At 54.2% G+C, this 22,345-nt stretch overlaps 1 protein-coding gene across 5 annotated transcripts in view; it reads right to left on the reverse strand.

Moving 5' to 3' along the window:
* The window catches only part of ODF2 (outer dense fiber of sperm tails 2), a 39,126-nt gene extending 20,338 nt beyond the window's left edge, over positions 1–18,788 (reverse strand). The window contains exons 1-11 of one of the 5 annotated variants that reach the window (XR_012929817.1): positions 18,503–18,788; positions 15,353–15,478; positions 12,638–12,754; positions 11,650–11,859; positions 10,742–10,935; positions 9,873–9,999; positions 8,771–8,902; positions 4,065–4,139; positions 3,419–3,490; positions 2,049–2,165; positions 1,556–1,741 (exon numbers count right to left, since the gene is read on the reverse strand). Coding sequence is in view for 4 of the 5 variants with exons in the window: in XM_076052988.1 (XP_075909103.1) it covers positions 1,556–1,741; positions 2,049–2,165; positions 3,419–3,490; positions 4,065–4,139; positions 8,771–8,902; positions 9,873–9,999; positions 10,742–10,935; positions 11,650–11,859; positions 12,638–12,754; positions 15,353–15,466 (1,344 nt within the window). In the remaining variant the exon portion in view is untranslated. The other 4 variants (XM_076052988.1, XM_076052989.1, XM_076052987.1 and 1 more) reach the window with 4 other exon arrangements.
* Between the last annotated feature and the right edge of the window lie 3,557 nt (positions 18,789–22,345).

Below are 22,345 nucleotides of genomic sequence, written 5' to 3' on the forward strand. Positions count from 1 at the left end.
GCCGGAGGAGCTCACCGATGGGACCCTGCCCAGATCTTTCAAGGATTTGTGAGCTCCTCACACAATCCAGTCTGGTTAAACCCAGGATGGATCGTAGGCAGGTCAGCCTAAATGTTTCTAACCGGCGAAGATGTTCCATTAGGGGGGTCCACGTTTCGCAAGCGTAGAGAAGGGAGGGAATGACCGTGGCCGAGAAGACCTGAAGCTTAGTGCGGAGCGACAGACCAGGTAGCTTCCACACAGCGTTACGCAACCGATGAAAAGATATTGCCGCTCGACTGATTCGGAGTGAGACCTCTGCTGTTAAACTGGAGCCACACACACACACGCACGCACACACACACACACGCACGCGCACGCACACACGCACACACACACGCACCACACGCATGCACACACACACGCACACACACACGCACACACACGCACACACGCACACACACGCACGCACGCACACACACGCACGCACACGCACGCACACACACATCGTGCGTAGCCTTTAATCCTTTGCCGTGTTTCGGGACAACCGCAGGGTGTAGGTTGGGCCCCGTTACACCGCCGAAACGCTGCGTTCATTTTGTTCGGTGAGGAGGAGTAGTAGCAGCGCCGCTGTTTTTAAAAACGTCGTTACTCGCCGCGGAGAACCGCAGCGACACGACCGCCGCCACTCTACGATAGCTGGCAGCCAAACTGTGCCACACGCCCTCCCGCATGGCCTTGTGGGAGCCTCGGTATAGACACATTCATTTTATTTAAGTTTTTCTTCCGTGGCGAGTGCTGTTGGCAAGCAGCACCTACGAAGGCCGGCACGGCGCACCTATGAGGGGGTGGGTGGCCAGCACCACGCCCGGCCACCTTTGTCTCCCCCGGTGCAGACGTTGAAGGAGGCTGTGTGAGAGTCATTGTATATGCGACTCCGTCTGCGCGAGCCTGTGTATGTGCGAGTCTGTCGCTCCTCGTGTCTTTCCGTCCTGTGGGATTCTGTCCCTGTGTGCGTGTTTGTGTCTCTCTCTCTCTCTCATTTTTCTCTCTTTCTGTGAGCCACCTCTGGCGAGATCGGTGCCTTGTCCAGGAGCTCCACTGGCAGCTGCTGCACCGTGTGCGAGTCTGTTTGTATCTTCGAGTCTCTCGGAATCCATCTCTGTGCGTGTCTGTCTGTGTATCTCTGTGCGTGTTTCTCTGTAGGTGCCTATATGTGTCTCTCTGTGTCTCTCTCTGTGCGTCTCTCTCTGTGTCTCTCTCTGTTGCTCTCTCTCTGTGTGTCGCTCTCTCTGTGTGTCGCTCTCTGTGTGTCTCTCTCTGTTGCTCTCTCTCTGTTGCTCTCTCTCTGTGTGTTGCTCTCTCTCTGTGTGTCGCTCTCTCTGTGTGTCTCTCTCTGTTGCTCTCTCTCTCTTGCTCTCTCTCTCTGTGTGTCGCTCTCTCTGTGTGTCTCTCTCTTTGTGTGTCTCTCTCTGTTGCTCTCTCTCTGTTGCTCTCTCTCTCTCTGTGTGTCGCTCTCTCTGTGTGTCTCTCTCTCTGTGTGTCTCTCTCTCTCTGTGTGTCTCTCTCTCGTTGCCTTGTCCAGGAGCTCCGCGTGCAGCTGCTGCGCCGCGTCCTCCCCGCGCTGCGCCCGTGTCTTCAGCGCCCGCGTCGCCTTCTTCAGCGCCTCCTTGTCAGTCTCCCCTCGCTCGCGAGCCCGAGCCACCTCCTCCGCCAGCGCCTCCGCCTCCAGCCTCTGCTGCTCCAGCGCTCGCTCCAGCCCCTGCGCCGGGCAAAGGGTCCCCCGTGTCACCTCCCGCCCTCCCCGTGTAGCCTTAACGGACTGTTTGGGGCGAGTGCTGGTAGCGAGCAGCGCTTACGAAGGCCGGCACGGCACACGAGGGGGTGGGCGGCCAGCACCACGCACGGCCGCCTTTGCCTCCCCAGTGGCGATGTTTACATGTGCACGCACGCACGCACGCACGCACACCCGCACACACGCGCACACGCACACCCGCGCACACCCGCGCACACCCGCGCACACCCGCGCACACGCACACCCGCGCACACCCGCGCACACCCGCGCACACCCGTATTTGCGTGGCGGCCCGGTCGTTGTCGGCCTCCTTGCTGCGCAACTGTCCCTGGAGGTGAGCGCGCGTCACCTCCAGGCCCTTAGACGCGTCGGTGGCCGAGCGAGCTGAGTCCTGGCAACAACAACAACAACACAATTAGCACGGTTGGCTACGTACAGTGCAAAATAATTTCTGCATACATACAGACTGCCCATAGACTAACACTGCCCATAGACTAACGCTGCCCATAGACTAACGCTGCCCATAGACTAACACTGCCCATAGACTAACGCTGCCCATAGACTAACACTGCCCATAGACTAAGGCTGCCCATAGACTAACACTGCCCATAGACTAACGCTGCCCATAGACTAACGCTGCCCATAGACTCAACACTGCCCATAGACTCAACACTGCCCATAGACTAACACTGCCCATAGACTAACACTGCCCATAGACTAACGCTGCCCATAGACTAACGCTGCCCATAGACGCAACACTGCCCATAGACTAACACTACCCATAGACTCAACACTGCCCATAGACTCAACACTGCCCATAGACTAACACTACCCATAGACTCAACACTGCCCATAGACTCAACACTGCCCATAGACTCAACACTGCCCATAGACTCAACACTGCCCATAGACTCAACACTGCCCATAGCCACCACGGCGTGCCATTATGAACGCAAGGCAGAGGACGAGGTCCCCGAGGATGAAACAACATTTCCTTGGTAGCCGGTGACCGACCGCACCGCGTCTCATTAAACCAGAGCCCGGCAAAGACCCAGATTAGGCACACGGCACCCCCTGCTCAGTCACTCGCTCTGTGTGGGGAGCGGCGTCGGGTGACAGACAGACGGCCTCCGTTTAATCTCGCCGACAAGTCGCTGCAAGCTACGGGCGTGATCATTATTAGTCGAATTGATGGTCTAAGTTCAGCCATCAATGATTTACGCAGAGACCCACAGACTCGCACAGAGACCCGTAGACTCTCACAGAGACCCGTAGACTCTCACAGAGACCCGTAGACTCTCACAGAGACCCGTAGACTCTCACAGAGACCCGTAGACTCTCACAGAGACCCGTAGACTCTCACAGAGACCCGTAGACTCGCACAGAGAACCGTAGACTCTGAGACCCGAAGACTCTCACAGAGACCCGTACTCTCACAGAGACCCGTAGACTCTCACAGAGACCGTAGACTCGCACAGAGACCCGTAGACTCGCACAGAGACCCGTAGACTCTCACAGAGACCCGTAGACTCGCACAGAGACCCGTAGACTCGCACAGAGACCCGTAGACTCTCACAGAGACCCGTAGACTCGTACAGAGACCCGTAGACTCTCACAGAGAACCGTAGGCTCACCCACACACACCTTCTCCAGCTGCAGCTGCACAGCTGCTTGGCTCAGCTCCTTCTCCAGCTCCTGCAGTCGCGTGGCGAGGCGCTGAGATCCAGCCACGCGGACAGACACGCCGACGGGTGGACACAGATACATAGCCGGATTGAAAAACACAAGGAAAAGCAGACAAACACGTGGACGGATGGACAGACAGGCAGACACATAGACTAACTGACAGACACAAGGACATAAACAAAGACAAAGATCCCCCGTATAGCCTGGACAGACTGTGCTGTTAGCGAGCAGCACCTATGAAGGCCAGAACGGTACACGAGGGGGTGGGTGGCCAGCACCACGCCCGGCCGCCTTTGTCTCCCCAGTGGCGATGTTTACACACCGCACCAGGCACTCATTTGAGGCTGAGCCGACCTAGGGAAGACCCAGGACCGGTTAAGATAATCGCCACCGATGTTGGCCGTGAGCGGGAATCGAACTTGGGTCGCCAGGTTCGTAGCGCAGCGTAGCGCTAACCGCCACGCTACCGCTCCCCCCAGACAGACACACAGACACACACAGACACACACAAACACACACAGACACACACAGACGTACACAGACGTACACAGATGTACACGTTGTCTAAACACGTTTGTTCACGTGCTCCCGGTGCTTTGCTCACCGCGTTGTCGGCCTCGGCCAGGGTGAGCTTACGCAGCAGAAGGTCGCGCTGCTCCATCACCTGCATCACGTCCAGCTGCAAAAAAGACAACAGGCTGTTGGGGGCGAGCGCTGCGAGCGAGTAGCACCCACGACGGTGGGTGGCCAGCACCACGCCAGACCGCCTTTGTCTCCCCAGTGCTGACGTTTACAACAAGCCGCACCGGCTACTCGTCTGTAGGCCGACTCGACTTGAGGGAGGCCCAGGATCGGTTCCGATAATCGCCACTGGTGTCGGGGGCCGTGAGCGGTAATTGAACTTAGCACTTCGCCGCCACTCCCCGTCTCACACCTGTGCGCCTCACCCTCACGCCTCACCCTCACGCCTCACCCTCACGCCTCACCCTCACGCCTCACCCTCACGCCTCACCCCCACGTCTCACCCCCACGTCTCACCCCCACGTCTCACCCCCACGTCTCACCCCCACGTGTCACCCCCACGTCTCACCCCGTGTCTCACCCCCACGTCTCACCCCGTGTCTCACCCCCACGTCTCACCCCCACGTCTCACCCCGTGTCTCACCCCCACGTCTCACCCCCACGTCTCACCCCACAATATCACCCCGTGGGTGACTCACCGCCCATCTCACCGCTCATTCTCCCCGCGTCTCACCCCCCCACGTCTCATCCCCACCCCCCCGGCCTCACCACCTCGCATCTCACCCCGTGTGAGTGTGCGCGTCTCTCACCCCACGTCTCTCACCCCGTGTGAGTGTGTGTGTCTCTCACCCCGTGTGAGTGTGTGCATCTCTCACTCCGTGTGAGTGTGTGTGTCTCTCACCCCGTGTGAGTGTGTGCGTCTCTCACCCCGTGTGAGTGTGTGTGTGTGTCTCACCCCGTGTGTGTGTGTGTGCGTCTCTCACCCCGTGTGAGTGTGTGTGTCTCTCACCCCGTGTGAGTGTGTGCGTCTCTCACCCCGTGTGAGTGTGTGTGTCTCTCACCCCGTGTGAGTGAGTGTGCGTCTCTCACCCCGTGTGAGTGTGAACGTCTCTCACCCCGTGTGTGTGTGTGCATCTCTCACTCCGTGTGAGTGTGTGTGTCTCTCACCCCGTGTGAGTGTGTGCGTCTCTCACCCCGTGTGAGTGTGTGTGTCTCTCACCCCGTGTGAGTGAGTGTGCGTCTCTCACCCCGTGTGAGTGTGTGTGTCTCTCACCCCGTGTGAGTGAGTGTGCGTCTCTCACCCCGTGTGAGTGTGTGTGTCTCTCACCCCGTGTGAGTGAGTGTGCGTCTCTCACCCCGTGTGAGTGTGTGTGTCTCTCACCCCGTGTGAGTGTGTGTCTCTCACCCCGTGTGAGTGTGTGTGTCTCTCACCCCATGTGAGTGTGTGCGTCTCTCACCCCGTGTGAGTGTGTGTGTCTCTCACCACGTGTGAGTGTGTGTGTCTCTCACCCCATGTGAGTGTGTGCGTCTCTCACCCCGTGAGAGTGTGTGTGTCTCTCACCCTGTGTGAGTGTGTGTGTCTCTCACTCCGTGTGAGTGTGTGTGCGTCTCTCACCCCGTGTGAGTGTGTGTGTGTCTCTCACCACGTGTGAGTGTGTGTGTGTCTCTCACCCCGTGTGAGTGTGTGCGTCTCTCACCCCGTGTGTGTGTGTGTGCGTCTCTCACCCCGTGTGAGTGTGTGTCTCTCACCCCGTGTGAGTGTGTGTGTGTGCGTCTCTCACCCCGTGTGAGTGTGTGTTTGTGTCTCTCACCCCGTGTGAGTGTGTGTGCGTCTCTCACCCGTGTGAGTGTGAACGTCTCTCACCCCGTGTGAGTGTGTGTGCGTCTCTAACCCCGTGTGAGTGTGTGTGTCTCTCACCCCGTGTGAGTGTGTGTGTCTCTCACCCCGTGTGAATGTGTGTGTCTCTCACCCCGTGTGAGTGTGTGCGTCTCTCACCCCGTGTGAGTGTGTGTGTGTCTCTCACCCCGTGTGAGTGTGTGTGTGTCTCTCACCCCGTGTGTGTGCGTCTCTCACCCCGTGTGAGTGTGTGTGTCTCTCACCCCGTGTGAGTGTGTGCGTCTCTCACCCCGTGTGAGTGTGTGCGTCTCTCACCCCGTGTGTGTGTGTCTCTCACCCCGTGTGAGTGAGTGTGCGTCTCTCACCCCGTGTGAGTGTGAACGTCTCTCACCCCGTGTGTGTGTGTGCATCTCTCACTCCGTGTGAGTGTGTGTGTCTCTCACCCCGTGTGAGTGTGTGCGTCTCTCACCCCGTGTGAGTGTGTGTGTCTCTCACCCCGTGTGAGTGAGTGTGCGTCTCTCACCCCGTGTGAGTGTGTGTGTCTCTCACCCCGTGTGAGTGTGTGCGTCTCTCACCCCGTGTGAGTGTGTGTCTCTCACCCCGTGTGAGTGTGTGTGTCTCTCACCCCATGTGAGTGTGTGCGTCTCTCACCCCGTGTGAGTGTGTGTGTGTCTCTCACCACGTGTGAGTGTGTGTGTCTCTCACCCCATGTGAGTGTGTGCGTCTCTCACCCCGTGAGAGTGTGTGTCTCTCACCCTGTGTGAGTGTGTGTGTCTCTCACTCCGTGTGAGTGTGTGTGCGTCTCTCACCCCGTGTGAGTGTGTGTGTGTCTCTCACCACGTGTGAGTGTGTGTGTCTCTCACCCCGTGTGAGTGTGTGTCTCTCACCCCGTGTGTGTGTGTGCGTCTCTCACCCCGTGTGTGTGTGTGCGTCTCTCACCCCGTGTGAGTGTGTGTGCGTCTCTCACCCCGTGTGAGTGTGTGTGTGTCTCTCACCACGTGTGAGTGTGTGCGTCTCTCACCCCGTGTGAGTGTGTGTGTGTCTCTCACCACGTGTGAGTGTGTGTGTCTCTCACCCCGTGTGAGTGTGTGCGTCTCTCACCCCGTGTGTGTGTGTGCGTCTCTCACCCCGTGTGAGTGTGTGTGTGTGCGTCTCTCACCCCGTGTGAGTGTGTGTTTGTGTCTCTCACCCCGTGTGTGTGTGTGCGTCTCTCACCCCGTGTGAGTGTGTGTGTGTGCGTCTCTCACCCCGTGTAAGTGTATGTGTGTCTCACCCCGTGTGAGTGTGTGTGTCTCTCACCCCGTGTGAGTGTGTGTGTCTCTCACCCCGTGTGAGTGTGTGTGTCTCTCATCCCGTGTGAGTGTGTGCGTCTCTCACCCCGTGTAAGTGTATGTGTGTCTCACCCCGTGTGAGTGTGTGCGTCTCTCACCCCGTGTGAGTGTGTGTGTGTCTCACCCCGTGTGAGTGTGTGCGTCTCTCACCCCGTGTGAGTGTGTGTGTGTGTCTCTCACCCCGTGTGAGTGTGTGTGTCTCTCACCCCGTGTGAGTGTATGTGTGTGTCTCTCACCCCGTGTGAGTGTGTGTGCGTCTCTCACCCCGTGTGTGTGTCTCTCACCCCGTGTGAGTGTGTGTGTGTCTCTCACCCCGTGTGAGTGTGTGTGTCTCTCACCCCGTGTAAGTGTGTGTGCGTCTCTCACCCCGTGTGAGTGTGCGCGTCACTCACCCCGTGTGAGTGTGTACGTCTCTCACCCCGTGTGAGTGTGTGTGTGTCTCTCACCCCCTGTGAGTCTCTCTCACCACGTGTGAGTGTGTGTGTCTCTCACCCCGTGTGAGTGTGTGTGCGTCACTCACCCCGTGTGAGTCTCTCTCACCACGTGTGAGTGTGTGTGTCTCTCACCCCGTGTGAGTGTGTGTGCGTCACTCACCCCGTGTGAGTGTGTGTGTGTCTCTCACCCCGTGTGAGTGTGTGTGTGTCTCTCACCCCGTGTGAGTGTGTGTGTCTCTCACCCCGTGTGAGTGTGTGCGTCTCTCACCCCGTGTGAGTGTGTGCGTCTCTCACCCCGTGTGAGTGTGTGTGTGTGTGTCTCTCACCCCGTGTGAGTGTGTGTGTCTCTCACCCCGTGTGAGTGTGTGCGTCTCTCACCCCGTGTGAGTGTGTGCGTCTCTCACCCCGTGTGAGTGTGCGCGTCACTCACCCCGTGTGAGTGTGTACGTCTCTCACCCCGTGTGAGTGTGTGTGTGTCTCTCACCCCCTGTGAGTCTCTCTCACCACGTGTGAGTGTGTGTGTCTCTCACCCCGTGTGAGTGTGTGTGCGTCACTCACCCCGTGTGAGTCTCTCTCACCACGTGTGAGTGTGTGTGTCTCTCACCCCGTGTGAGTGTGTGTGCGTCACTCACCCCGTGTGAGTGTGTGTGTGTCTCTCACCCCGTGTGAGTGTGTGTGCGTCACTCACCCCGTGTGAGTGTGTGTGTGTCTCTCACCCCGTGTGAGTGTGTGTGTGTGTGTCTCTCACCCCGTGTGAGTGTGTGCGTCTCTCACCCCGTGTGAGTGTGTGCGTCTCTCACCCCGTGTGAGTGTGTGTGTGTCTCTCACCCCGTGTGAGTGTGTCTCTCACCCCGTGTGAGTGTGTGTGTGTGACTCTCACCCCGTGTGTGAGTGTGTGTCTCTCACCCAGTGTAAGTGTGTGTCTCTCACCCCGTGTGAGTGTGAGTGTCTCTCACCCCGTGTGAGTGTGTGTGTGTCTGTCACCCCGTGTGAGTGTGTCTCTCACCCCGTGTGAGTGTGTGTGTCTCTCACCCCGTGTGAGTGTGAGTGTCTCTCACCCCGTGTGAGTGTGTGTCTCTCACCCCGTGTGAGTGTGAGTGTGTCTCTCACCCCGTGTGAGTGTGAGTGTGTCTCTCACCCCGTGTGAGTGTGTGTGTCTGTCACCCCGTGTGTGTGCGTCTCTCACCCCGCTGGCTTGCTCGTTGCGCAGCAGCCTGCGCAGCGCTCTGTTCGCCACCTCAAACTCCTCCAGTTTCTCCATGAGCAGCTCCTTGTGGCGCGTGATGCGGCTCACGTCCGAGCAGCTCAGAGCCTTCTCCTGCAGCCTCAACAAAGGGGGGGGGGGGGGGGGGGCGGGAAGGGAGTTTCACACAACCCAATCTGTGCTGCGATCCACCAACCCCTTGCTGCTGCCTCCACAGCGCCGGATCACAGGCCACGTGCAGGAGCGGCGAAGCCACCACCGCCACCGCTACCACTGCCACCACCGCCACCGCCACCACTGCCGCCGCCGCCCGGGAATAACGCGACAACGAAGCGACACGGTGTGGCACGTGGAAGTGGCGTGGCCTGTGGTCCGGCACCGTGAAGGCGAGGGTTGGTGGATCGCCACACACAGATGATGATGATGTTGTTGTGAAACTCCCTTCTGCCCGTGGGTGGGCTTCGAGGAGCCGTATCCCTGGCTCTGCCAGAAGGCAGCGCTCAGCAGAAACACGCAAAAGCCACACGACGGTGACGTGGCGGTGACGCGGCGATGACGCCGCGTTGGCGGTGACGCAACGGTGACAGTGACGTGGCGGTGACGTGACGGTGATATGGCGGTGACATGACAGTGACGTGGCGGTGACGTGACGTGGCGGTGACGTGGCGGTGAATTTGCGGTGACGTGACGGTGACGTGGCGGTGACGTGACGTGGCGGTGACGTGGCGGTGACATGGCGGTGACGTGACGGTGACGTGACGTGGCGGTGACGTGACGGTGACGTGACGGTGACGTGGCGGTGATGTGACGGTGACGTGGCGGTGACGTGGCGGTGACGTGACGGTGACGTGGCGGTGACGTGACGGTGACGTGACGGTGACGTGACGGTGACGTGGCGGTGACGACGTGACGTCGCGGTGACGTGACGGTGACGTGACGGTGACGTGGCGGTGACGTGGCGGTGATGACGTGACGTCGCGGTGACGTGACGGTGACGTGACGGTGACGTGGCGGTGATGACGTGACGGTGACGTGGCAGTGCCACAACAGTGATGCGGCAGTGACGCGACACTGCGCTGCTCACGTGTCTCATGCGTGACACAAAGTCCCGGAGCGCCGCCACCTGCTTGGCCGCCGACGCCCCCACGGCCTCGGCCTCCAGCAGCTGGCCCAGCAGGCGGTCGCGGCCATCGGCGCCGCCTCCAGGCGTGCTGCGCGCCGACGTCAAAGACGCAAACGTCATCGCCACTCGCACCGAATCTCGAAGAACCTCCACAACTGCTCATTGTGTTCACTTTGCCGTCCTTCCCCCGCACGGTTGACTACGTACGGTGAGAGAGGAGATCAACTTACACACACACTGCCCATAGACTCAACACTACCCATAGACTCACACTGTGGTGCTTGAGCGGCCAGGATAGAGTATCGTTTGTGGGAGTGAGAGCGAATGAGTGGATGAGCGAGTGGGTGAGTAAGTTGGTGGCTGGGTGAGTGAATATTTTTTTTTATAATTTTCTTCGTAGTCCACAAGCAAACTGAATATAAACTATTTAAATGTTACCAGGTAAGGCGCATCGAGCTATAACAGCTCTTTTTCAGAGAAGACGGTGGACGACCTGGTCAGAAACGATAGCTCAACGAAGTTGATGATCATCGTGTGGAAATTTATAGCAGCCACATACTCTAAACGCGTGTTTCTAAATGTGGAGGGAAAAACCGGAGGACCCGGAGAAGAATCCACGCGACCACGGGAAGCGAAAGCACGCCAACTCCAAATACACAGGAGGCATCGTCAGGCTCGGGATCAAACCCACGACCTCATGTACACCAGGCGAGGGAGTCAACACCTGGCCACCATGGTGCCCATAAGTGCCCAGTGTGCCCACCCCTCCCCCCATATATCCCCGCCCTCCACCCTACCCCCCCGTGCCTCCCCACCGGTTCCCTGCTCACCGCGCCGAGTCCCCGTTGGGCACGGCGCGCATCTCGAGGCTGCGTCGTCTCAGCCCCTCGTTCTCGTGGGGCGAGAGGTCGACGTCCCCCGGGCAGGGGGCCGCGGCCGCCCCCCCGGCGCGGCGGCGCTGCCGCCACGCGGCCCCCTCGCTGGCCGCCCGCTCCCGAGCGCGGTCCCGCCGCTCCTGGTCCACCTGGCGCACGGAGGGACGCGGGGCGGAGGGGGACACGAGAACGGAGAGGCGGGGGGTGTGGAGACGGTTCAACCAACGGTTGTGGGTCTACTTATCCCATTGTCCCTTCGGGGCGACTAAGATTGGTACAACTTTGCACATTTGTCTTTTGGACACGGGTGGAGATAAATGGGGCATGGAGAGCACACGGGGCGTGGTTAAAGAGATTGGGCACAGCGGAAGCACACACGGAATGGTTACGGGACCGAGTGTTGTGGCATGGACTCAGAGTCGTGACCCAGCCAGCGCTGTGGCATGGACTCAGCGTCATGACCCAGCCAGTGTTGTGGCACGGACTTAGTGTCGTCACCCAGTCAGTGTTGTGGCATGGACTCAGCGTGGTCACCCAGCCAGTGTTGTGGCGTGGACTTAGCGTCGTGACCCAGCCAGTGTTGTGGCATGGACTTAGCGTCGTGACCCAGCCAGTGTTGTGGCACGGACTCAGCGTCATGACCCAGCCAGTGTTGTGGCACGGACTCAGAGTCGTCACCCAGCCAGTGTTGTGGCACGGACTCAGCGTGGTCACCCAGCCAGTGTTGTGGTATGGACTCAGCGTGGTCACCCAGCCAGTGTTGTGGCTGGGACTCAGAGTCGTGACCCAGTCAGTGTTGTGGCGTGGACTTAGCGTCATGACCCAGCCAGTGTTGTGGCCGGGGCCTCCGTTGCGCCGGTCACCTGGGCCTGCAGAGAGCTGACCTGCGCCAGCAGTCCGTCCACCGTCTTCTCAAACGCCGTCGCAGCCTCCCCATCCCCCTCCGCCCCCTCCTCCCCCCGGGCACCGTCCGCAACGTCCGTGGTGGTGAGGTCGCTCACGTGCAGGCCGGGCCGCGTGCCGCCCGCGTCGGCGCCCCGCGGGGGAGAGATCTCCAGACGGTGCGTGGGGCCCTGAGGCGAAGCGCCGAGGGACAGATTGCGGTCGAGCTGGTGTTAAATCAACATCTCGCCGCAGTGGCTAGGAGATGTTAACTACCTCGCCTGGTATACAGGAGGTCGTGGGTTCGATCATGACCCTGACGCCTACTGTATATTTGGAGTTTGCGTGTCTCGCTCCCCGTGGTGAGATGTTAATTACTTCGCCTGTTATACAGAAGGTCGTGGGTTCAATCCTGAACCTGACACCTGGTGTATATTTGGAGTTTGCATGTCACTCGCCCCGTGGTGAAATGTTAGCTACCTCGCCTGGTATAAAAGAGGTCGTGGGTTCAATCCTGACCCTGACGCCTGATGTATATTTGGAGTTTGCATGTCTCACTCCCCGTGGTCGCGTGCATTTTTCACCGCGTCAACGTGACTTTACCGAAAAAACCAAAGAGTAAACCAAACTAATTTTTATTTTACCAGGCAAGACCCACTGAGCTGCATAGCTCTTTTTTGAAAGTGACCTGGCCACAAATGATAGCTCAAAGAAGTGGCTTATCATGTGGAAATGTATAGCAGCCAAATACTCAAATCGCACGTTGATTAAAAACATGTACATACCTATGTATGTTGAACTTCTTTCACACCGTATGTAGCCAACCGTGCTAATCGGAGGTGCAGTGTTGAGTCTATGGGTAGTGTTGAATCTGTGGGTAGATTTAGTCGATGGACAGCTGTATGTACGTTGAACTTCTTTCGCACCGTACGTGGCCAACCATGCTAATCGGAGGTATGGGAGACTCACCTCCCAGGCGTACGTCTTGTCCCGCACGGAGGTTTTTCCGGGTGGAATCCACGGCCCGCGGCTCCGTCCTCGCGGCGTCGACCGTGCGCTCGCCCGCTCGCCCCCCACGGTTCGTCCCTGCCATCGAGCAGCAATCGCGCAACAACAACAGCCGATACAGTAACTCGATGACAACAACACCACGAAAAAACGTGAGCCCGTAACAACAACACAACAGCACGGCACATTACACGCAAATAAAAAAAACGGCGTGACAATAGCACGGTTGGCTACGTACGGTGCGAATATAGTTCAACATACACACATACAGTGAGAGAAAAAAGTATTTGATCCCCTGCTGATTTTGTACGTTTGCCCACTGACAAAGAAATGATCAGTCTATAATTTTAATGGTAGGTTTATTTGAACAGTGAGAGACAGAATAGCAACAAAAAAAATCCAGAAAAACGCATGTCAAAAATGTTATAAATTGATTTGCATTTTAATAAGGGAAATAATTATTTGACCCCCTCTCAATCAGAAAGATTTCTGGCTCCCAGGTGTCTTTAATACAGGTAACGAGCTGAGATTAGGAGCACACTCTTAAAGGGAGTGCTCCTAATCTCAGCTCGTTACCTGTATAAAAGACACCTGTCCACAGAACCAATAAATCAATCAGATTCCAAACTCTCCACCATGGCCAAGACCAAAGAGATCTCCAAGGATGTCAGGGACAAGATTGTAGGCCTACACAAGGCTGGAATGGGCTACAAGACCATTGCCAAGCAGCTTGGTGAGAAGGTGACAACAGTTGGTGCGATTATTCGCAAATGGAAGAAACACAAAAGAACTGTCAATCTCCATCGGCCTGGGGCTCTATGTAAGATCTCACCTCGTGGAGTTGCAATGATCATGAGAACGGAGAGGAATCAGCCCAGAACTACACGGGAGGATCTTGTCAATGATCTCAAGGCAGCTGGGACCATAGTCACCAAGAAAACAATTGGTAACACACTACCCTGTGAAAGACTGAAATCCTGCAGCGCCCGCAAGGTCCCCCTGCTCCATAAAGCACATATACATGCCCGTCTGAAGTTTGCCAATGAACATCTGAATGATTTAGAGGACAACTGGGTGAAAGTGTTGTGGTCAGATGAGACTAAAATGGGGCTCTTTGGCATCAACTCAACTCGCCGTGTTTGGAGGAGGAGGAATGCTGCCTATGACCCCAAAAACACCATCCCCACCGTCAAACATGGTGGTGGAAACATTATGCTTTGGGGGTGTTTTTTTAAGGGGACAGGACAACTTCACCGCATCAAAGGGACGATGGATGGGGCCATGTACCGTCAAATCTTGGGTGAGAACCTACTTCCCTCAGCCAGGGCATTGAAAATGGGTCGTGGATGGGTATTCCAGCATGACAATGACCCAAAACACACGGCCAAGGCAACAAAGGAGTGGCTCAAGAAGAAGCACATTAAGGTCCTGGAGTGGCCTAGCCAGTCTCCAGACCTTAATCCCATCGAAAATCTGTGGAGGGAGCTGAAGGTTCGAGTTGCCAAACGTCAGCCTCGAAACCTTAATGACTTGGAGAAGATCTGCAAAGAGGAGTGGGACAAAATCCCTCCTGAGATGTGTGCAAACCTGGTGGCCAACTACAAGAAACGTCTGACCTCTGTGATTGGCAACAAGGGTTTTGCCACCAAGTATTAAGTCATGTTTTGCAGAGGGTCAAATACTCATTTCCCTCATTAAAATGTAAATCAATTCATAACATTTTTGACATGCGTTTTTCTGGGTTTTTGTTGTTATTCTGTCTCTCACTGTTCAAATAAACCTACCATTAAAATTATAAACGTATCATTTCTTTGTCAGTGGGCAAACGTACAAAATCAACAGGGGATCAAATACTTTTTTCCCTCACTGTACATACTGCTCATAGACTAACACTACCCACAGACTCAACACTGCACCTCCGATTAGCACAGTTGGCTACGTACAGTGGGAAGAAATTTCAACGGACATACGTACAATGCATTACACGCACAACACAGCGCGTGGCCCATATAACACAAAAGCACGGTGACACAACGTATGATAAAATAACACAACGGCACAAAACTTTACTCGCACAGCGTCGCAATTAATCACACAAATAACACAACCGTGCATAGACATGATGCATCGCTCGCACAGCAACGCAACACGAGGCGCGATCCAAATACAACAGAGCACGCAGCACAGCACAACAACACATGACCCACCCAGCAACACAACGCATGACCAAAATAGCGCAACACAGCAGATCACAGCTGCACCATCACCTGGTCAAACAAAATATACTTCAACTTGAACCGTGATGCCCGTGTGTGTGTGTGAGGAGCGATAGTGTAGCGGTTAGCGCTACGCTGCACTACGAACCTGGCGACCCGAGTTCGATTCCCGCTCACGGTCAACACCAGTGATGAGTATCTGAACCGGTCCCGGGCCTCCCCTAGGTCTACTCAGCCGCAAATGAGTACCTGGTGCGGCGCGTAAACATCGCCACTTGGGAGACAAAGGCGGCCGGGCGTGGTGCTGGCCACCCACCCCCTCGTGTGCCATTCTGGCCTTCATGGGTGCTCGCTAACAGCACTTGCCCCGACAGCCTGTTAAGGCTACACGGGGGATCTTTTGTTCGTCGTTGTTGTCGACGCGCGTGCCCCTACGCGGGAGCCGCCGTGTGTCCCTCACCTCCGTGGCGCCGGCTCCCACGCGGGGCTTGCGCGTCTTCTTGAGGTGCACGTGCACCGGCGTGTCTTCGTCCACGTGCACGTGCACCGGCGGGGAGCCCGTCCGTATCTTCATGGTCCTGCCGCACTGCCGACAACAACCAACAACAACCAACAACAACCAACATAACATCATCATCACCATCTTCACCATCCCGGGGAGCCCGTGCGCATCTTCATGTTGCCGCCGCACTGCCGACAACAACCAACAACAGCCAACACAACAACAGCATAATCATCACCATCCGAATCTTTATGGTCCTGTCACACTGCAAACCACCACCACCACCACCAACAACAACCAATAGCAACAACATCACCATCATCACGGGGAGCCTGTGTACATTGCAAACCACCAACGGCAACAATCAACACAACAACAACCAACACAACACCATCACCGGGAGGGAGCCTCCACGCACTTCCGACAACAGCGCAAATTGCCACCGCAAACATCATCGTGCCTTCACACTACCCCAGCGCACTGCTGACGTTAGAACGACAACAACGCGAAGACCACGACCTCATCGACGTCAAGTGCAGATTTCGTAGCCCCTTTGATCAGACCCAGGCGTTAGGTGTCGCACGCCCACAGGCGAACGCTCGGTCACCATCATGAACAATCAAACCTTGGTCAATCCGTGAGGTTTCTTTATTGTGGGTTACGTGCCGTAGATATAAATGTGTCGTGGAACCGGCCATGTCGGGTGGTAGTGGGTTTAACGACACATTTATTCGTACGCAATCTAACCCAAATATGGACAAAGTTGGTCGTGAATGCCTATGTGTTAAACATGGTCAATCCACTGCTGGATGAAGGACTCCCTTAGCCGTGACTATCCCTCACGGTCCTGCCGTGCGGCGAGTGAGCGTATCAATGGGCAAGTGAGCGTGCTGCTGCTGTTACTGCGGGGAGCGGTGGTGACGATTATCTGAGCCGGTCATGGGCCTCCCCTAGGTTGACTCAGCCTCAAATGAGTACCTGGTGCGGTGTGTGAACATCATCAGCACTGGGGAACCAAAGGCGGCCGGGCGTGGTGCTGGTCACCCACCCCCTCGTGTGCCGTGTTGGCCTTCATAGTTGCTACTCGCTAGGGATGCCACGGTGGCTAAGAGATGTTAACTACTTTGCCTGGTATACAGGAGGTCGTGGGTTCCATCCCGACCACCGACGCCTCCTGCATATTTGGGGTTTGCATGTTTTCCCCGTTTTCGCGTGGATTTTCCTCCTGTTCCCCCCTCCACATTTAGAAAAGACGTGCGGGTTCATCGTATTTGTCTGCAATAAATTTCCACACGATGAGCCAATTGGTTGAGCGAAAATTTGTGGTGGCAACGTCGCTTCTGAAAAAAAAAAAGAGAGCTAAATCGCTCAGTTTATTACAGCACTTGCCCTCATGAGTCTGCAATACGTGGGACCTTTGGCTGGGCTGCTCCAGGCTTCCTTCCACAGGCAATCCACCGTTTAAAAGGTAAATATGCTCAACATCCGAGGCCTTACCGGTCAAACAAATGCCATCATCTCAAATTGGAGAATTGTGTTTGCCAATGTCAAAGTATTAAAAGGGTATAACAACCTATTATTATTATTTCTAGATTTAAAGCTTTCGTGACTGCTAGGATCCATACTCTTTGGTTCTATTGGGTAAAGTCACGTAGGTGAAAATAAAATAACAAAAAATCACGACGTTTCGGCCACAACACAAGCGGCCTTCATCAGGTGAAGGGACGAGACTGTCTGGAGCGCTGTCCTCCAGTCTTGTCCCTTCACCTGATGAAGGCCGCTTGTGTTGTGGCCGAAACGTCGTGATTTTTTGTTATTTTATTTTCACCTACGTGACTTTACCCAATAGAACCAAAGAGTATGGAACCTATTATTATTTTTCAACGCCCTCTGATACTGGCAAAAACTAAATGTTTCCCCATGATACATCTTTAATCACAACGCTGGCTGTGGGTGTCCATGGCAACGCGTCTCCAGCCACCACCAAAGCAGCAATGAAAATAAAGCTCCCAGCAACGCTAAGCCAGCTTCTATCTCCCTCTCTCTTTCTCTCTCTCAACAACCACGGCGCTGTTCTTAGCTCTTTCGGTAAAGTCACGTTGTAGGGAAACAATAAAATAATGAAATATATATAAAACAATAAAAAAAATTCTCACGACGTTTCGACCGTAACACAAACGGTCGTCATCAGGTGTGATGATCATCAGGTGTGTGACGATGATGACCGTTTGTGTTATGGTCGAAACGTCGTGAGAATTTTATTGTTTTATATATATTTCATATATATTTTATTGTTTCCCTTCAACGTGACTTTACCGAAAGAGCTAAGAATATGAATGACTGCAGTCACGAAAGCTTTAAATCAAAATTTAACCACGGCACTGTAGTGGTTTTAGATGTATTGTGACCCCCCCACCCATCCACATCACCGATTTGATTTCTCAAAAACTTTATATATATTTAAAAGGTTTATTTAAAAAAGGGGAATATGTTGATGGGGTCAGTTAATATTGGGGAAACCACAAGACATCTGGACCATCCTGTACAGTAACAACGAAGTACAGTAGTTCATCGATATGTATCCATCGATGGTTATGACGACAGACTGTGTTGCTGCTGATGATGCAGAAATAATGATAGCAACATAACACGTTTTCAGAATGATGTCCGACGTTCGCTTCGCATGCTGGAAGACCTTTTCAGCAACTGAATTAATGATTGCTTTTGACGAGGACGATAGTAACGATAGTCGTGCTGACGAGACCGCAATGACATTGATGACGACGACTGTTACACCATAACAATCACCCCAGAACGTGGTGTTTACAAGGCGAGGCGAGGAGCGGGTGTTGTTCTGATCCCAACACCTACCACGCCGTCTGTCCCAGCGTGGGACAAAACGCCCGAGCGGAGTTGTCGTCTCCCTCACTCACTCACTCACCCCGCCGACCTTCCATCAGCAGTTGCGGAAGCGATGCGTTGCAGGGGCTGCGCTTTGAACGATTCCAACAAAAGCGGCCGTTGCAAACTCCCGCATTCTCGCGGGCCAAGAGAGACGACGCCAACGGAACAGCCAAAACAACATCACCGACCGCTACAAACTGGTACCGTATTTAACCGACCCCGGCGGCGGTGGTGGCGATGGTGATGATGATGGGTCGCGCGCCGTCCGCCCGCTGCGCCAACGCCAACGCCGCCGCCGTCTCGCGGCCTTCAAAACATCGGCACGAACCGAGCCCTCCTTCCGCCGCTCCCCATTGGTCAATTCAAACTCAACGTTCGCTCGAGCTCGGCCGCCGATTGGTCGACCATCCCCGGGGGGCCGTTTCCCGCTGCGATCAGCTGGAGTCGAACCCCCCCCCCACCGCGCCCGCCCAACTCACAATGTTGCCTTGGAGACGGTGGAAGAGGTGGGGGTGGGGGGAGAGACGCGCGTTGCCACGGTAACAGACGCTCGTTGCCAAGAGCAGCGACGCGCGTTGCCCTAGGGACAGCCGCGCGGCCTTTTGGCGGGAATTTAGAGCGGCATTTAAAAAAACACTTTTACCCGCGGCTCCCCTCAGAAAATTAATTCACCTCATAACAAAAAAATAAAGCTCAACGCGTGCGTCGATACTCGTAACAATAAGTGGCTTATCATCATCACCACCATGTGGACATTTCTAGCAGCAGTCGTCAGGGTTGTGATTGAAGCCACGACCTCCTGTACACCAGGCGAGGTAGTTAACATTTCCTAGCCACCGTGATGATGATGAGAGAGAGAGACGCAAACTCCAAATATACAGCAGCAGGCGTCAGGGTCGGGATTGAACCCACGACCTCCTGTATACCAGGCGAGGTAGTTAACATCTCCTAGCTACCGAATGGCTGGAGTCCAGAACCGATATTTATTTACATAATTGAACTTTATGGCGGGATCCCGGGGTCCCATAAGCCCCCGGCTCTCGCATACACATTATACACATTATATTATGTCAACAAACACTTTGCTCTTTTTCACCAATGGGTTTGAAGGATGGTGGCAAGTGTTGTCTTTCTTATCTTGTTAAACTATGCCTTTAAAACTGAAAACTACTTACCTGCAGTACCTCTATTTAAGTACACTATCGAAAAAATATTGACACCCCTCTGTCAATCAGCGTGATTCTCAGTGTGGATTTGTGAACACATTTTGTAAACGGTGCATAAAATAGTACGCGTTTTCAATGCGCTGTTCATATTGCAACAAGCGTTTACACCAAAGTTACTCTACAGAGTAATGGGTCGCCGCTCCTCTTATCCGCATTGATACGAGATGAATTAGCATGTCAGTGAGATATTTGGAGCTTTCGTGTCTGCAGGAAATAATTTCGCGTGGGCAGTTTGAGCAGCTTCGGAAAAGGCTTGTGATGATCCTGACCCATACACGAGCATCGAGCGCATTCGCTTGTTCAGCTCCTGTGAGCTATTCGCTTGTTCAGCTCCTGTGAGCTATTCGCTTGTTTAGGTCTTGTGAGCTCTTCACTTGTTCAGGTCTTGTGAGCTATTCGCTTGTTCAGGTCTTGTGAGCTATTCGCTTGTTCAGCTGTTGTGAGCTATTCGCTTGTTCAGCTCTTGTGAGCTATTCGCTTGTTCAGCTGTTGTGAGCTATTCGCTTGTTCAGCTCTTGTGAGCTATTCGCTTGTTCAGCTGTTGTGAGCTATTCGCTTGTTCAGCTCTTGTGAGATATTCGCTTGTGCAGGTCTTGTGCGCATTCGCTTGTTCAGGTCTTGTGAGCTATTCGCTTGTTCAGCTCTTGTGAGCTATTCGCTTGTTCAGGTCTTGTGTGCTATTCGCTTGTTCAGCTCTTGTGAGCTATTCGCTTGTTCAGCTCTTGTGAGCTATTCGCTTGTTCAGCTCTTGTGAGCTATTCGCTTGTTCAGCTCTTGTGAGATATTCGCTTGTGCAGGTCTTGTGCGCATTCGCTTGTTCAGGTCTTGTGAGCTATTCACTTGTTCAGCTCTTGTGAGCTATTCGCTTGTTCAGCCGTTGTGAGCTATTCGCTTGTTCAGCTCCTGTGAGCTATTCGCTTGTTCAGCTCTTGTGAGCTATTCGCTTGTTCAGCTCTTGTGAGATATTCGCTTGTGCAGGTCTTGTGCGCATTCGCTTGTTCAGGTCTTGTGAGCTATTCACTTGTTCAGCTCTTGTGAGCTATTCGCTTGTTCAGGTCTTGTGAGCTATTCGCTTGTTCAGCTCTTGTGAGCTATTCGCTTGTTCAGCTCTTGTGAGATATTCGCTTGTTCAGGTCTTGTGTGCTATTCGCTTGTTCAGCTCTTGTGAGCTATTCGCTTGTTCAGGTCTTGTGAGATATTCGCTTGTTCAGGTCTTGTGCGCCATTCACTTGTTTAGGTCTTGTGAGCTATTCGCTTGTTCAGCTCTTGTGAGCTATCCGCTTGTTCAGGTCTTGTGAGCTATTCGCTTGTTCAGCTGTTGTGAGCTATTCGCTTGTTCAGCTGTTGTGAGCTATTCGCTTGTTCAGCTCTTGTGAGCTATTCGCTTGTTCAGGTCTTGCAAGCTATTCGCTTGTTCAGGTGCTGTGAGCTATTCGCTTGTTCAGCTCTTGTGAGCTATTCGCTTGTTCAGGTCTTGTGCGCATTCGCTTGTTCAGGTCTTGTGAGCTATTCGCTTGTTCAGGTCTTGTGCGCATTCGCTTGTTCAGCTCTTGTGAACTATTCGCTTGTTCAGGTCTTGTGAGCTATTCGCTTGTTCAGCCCTTGTGAGCTATTCGCTTGCTCAGCTCCTGTGAGCTATTCGCTTGTTCAGCCCTTGTGAGCTATTCGCTTGTTCAGCTCTTGTGCCCTATTCGCCTGTTCAGCTCTTGTGAGCTATTCGCTTGTTCAGGTCTTGTGCGCATTCGCTTGTTCAGCTCTTGTGAGCTATTCGTCTTCACTGCTGCGCTTGGACACGACACGGGAACAGAACAATCCGCGCCAGGTCGCGGCGTTCATGTGCGCGGTGGGACGGAGTCAACAAGAATACATTAATTCATTCAGATTTTGACTTAAGTTTATTCGGCACCCCGGGGTCCCGCCATAAGGTTCATGATTAATTATCGTAACGATGTTTTGCGTTTAATCCGTTACGTGATCAATAGCCGTGTCAACAGCGTTGTGTCAACTTGCGTGTGACTTGGAGTGCCCGGAGAACACTCGCATTGTACACTGCAGCAATATTAATAAAATCACTCATTCGCTCACCCGCTCACGCATTTAACCGCTCGCTTACAAAACTCAGCCACGGCCCACGAACTATTCCACCTCTCACCGAAGCACTCGCCGATTCACTCATCACACACTGACCCACTCACTTACTCACCTCTTCAATCCCACGTGAACTCAATCTGCCACTGCACCACTCACTTTGATTCAACCTTCAAAATCCACCCAAATCACCGATCCACTCGCTCAGTGACTTCTTCACCCCACCACCTATTTGTGTTTAGTTTGTGTATCATTTGTGTTTAGTTTGTCGTCCTTACCCCGCACCTTCGATAATTATATTATCAAAGGTTGGCTATTACGGTGCGAAAGCTGTTCATACATTCTGCCCATAGACTAACACTGCCCATAGACTCAATAATGCCCATAGACTCAACTCTAATCCATAGACTCACCACTACCCATAGACTCAACTCTACCCAGACTCAAGACTAACCATAGACTCAACACTGCCCATAGACTCAACACTACCCAGACTCAACACTGCACCTCCGATCAGCACGGTTGTCTGCGTATGGTGCGAAAGAAGTTCAACATACATATCGTATTACCCATAAGAGGTTTTTGTTGGATTATTGCGTAAATGTGTCGTTAAACCCTCCACCACCCGACAGCCAATTATAGCAAGATCAACTAGTAACGAAATGGCAAGTTTTTGTTAACGTGACAAACCTTACTAATTGGCTGGTGGGTTTAACAACACATTTATATTTAT

This window comes from Petromyzon marinus, chromosome 59, assembly GCF_048934315.1.
Source record: "Petromyzon marinus isolate PM22_M1 ecotype Great Lakes invasive population chromosome 59, UKy_Petmar_22M1.pri1.0, whole genome shotgun sequence".
Taxonomy (NCBI): Eukaryota; Metazoa; Chordata; class Hyperoartia; order Petromyzontiformes; family Petromyzontidae; genus Petromyzon; species Petromyzon marinus.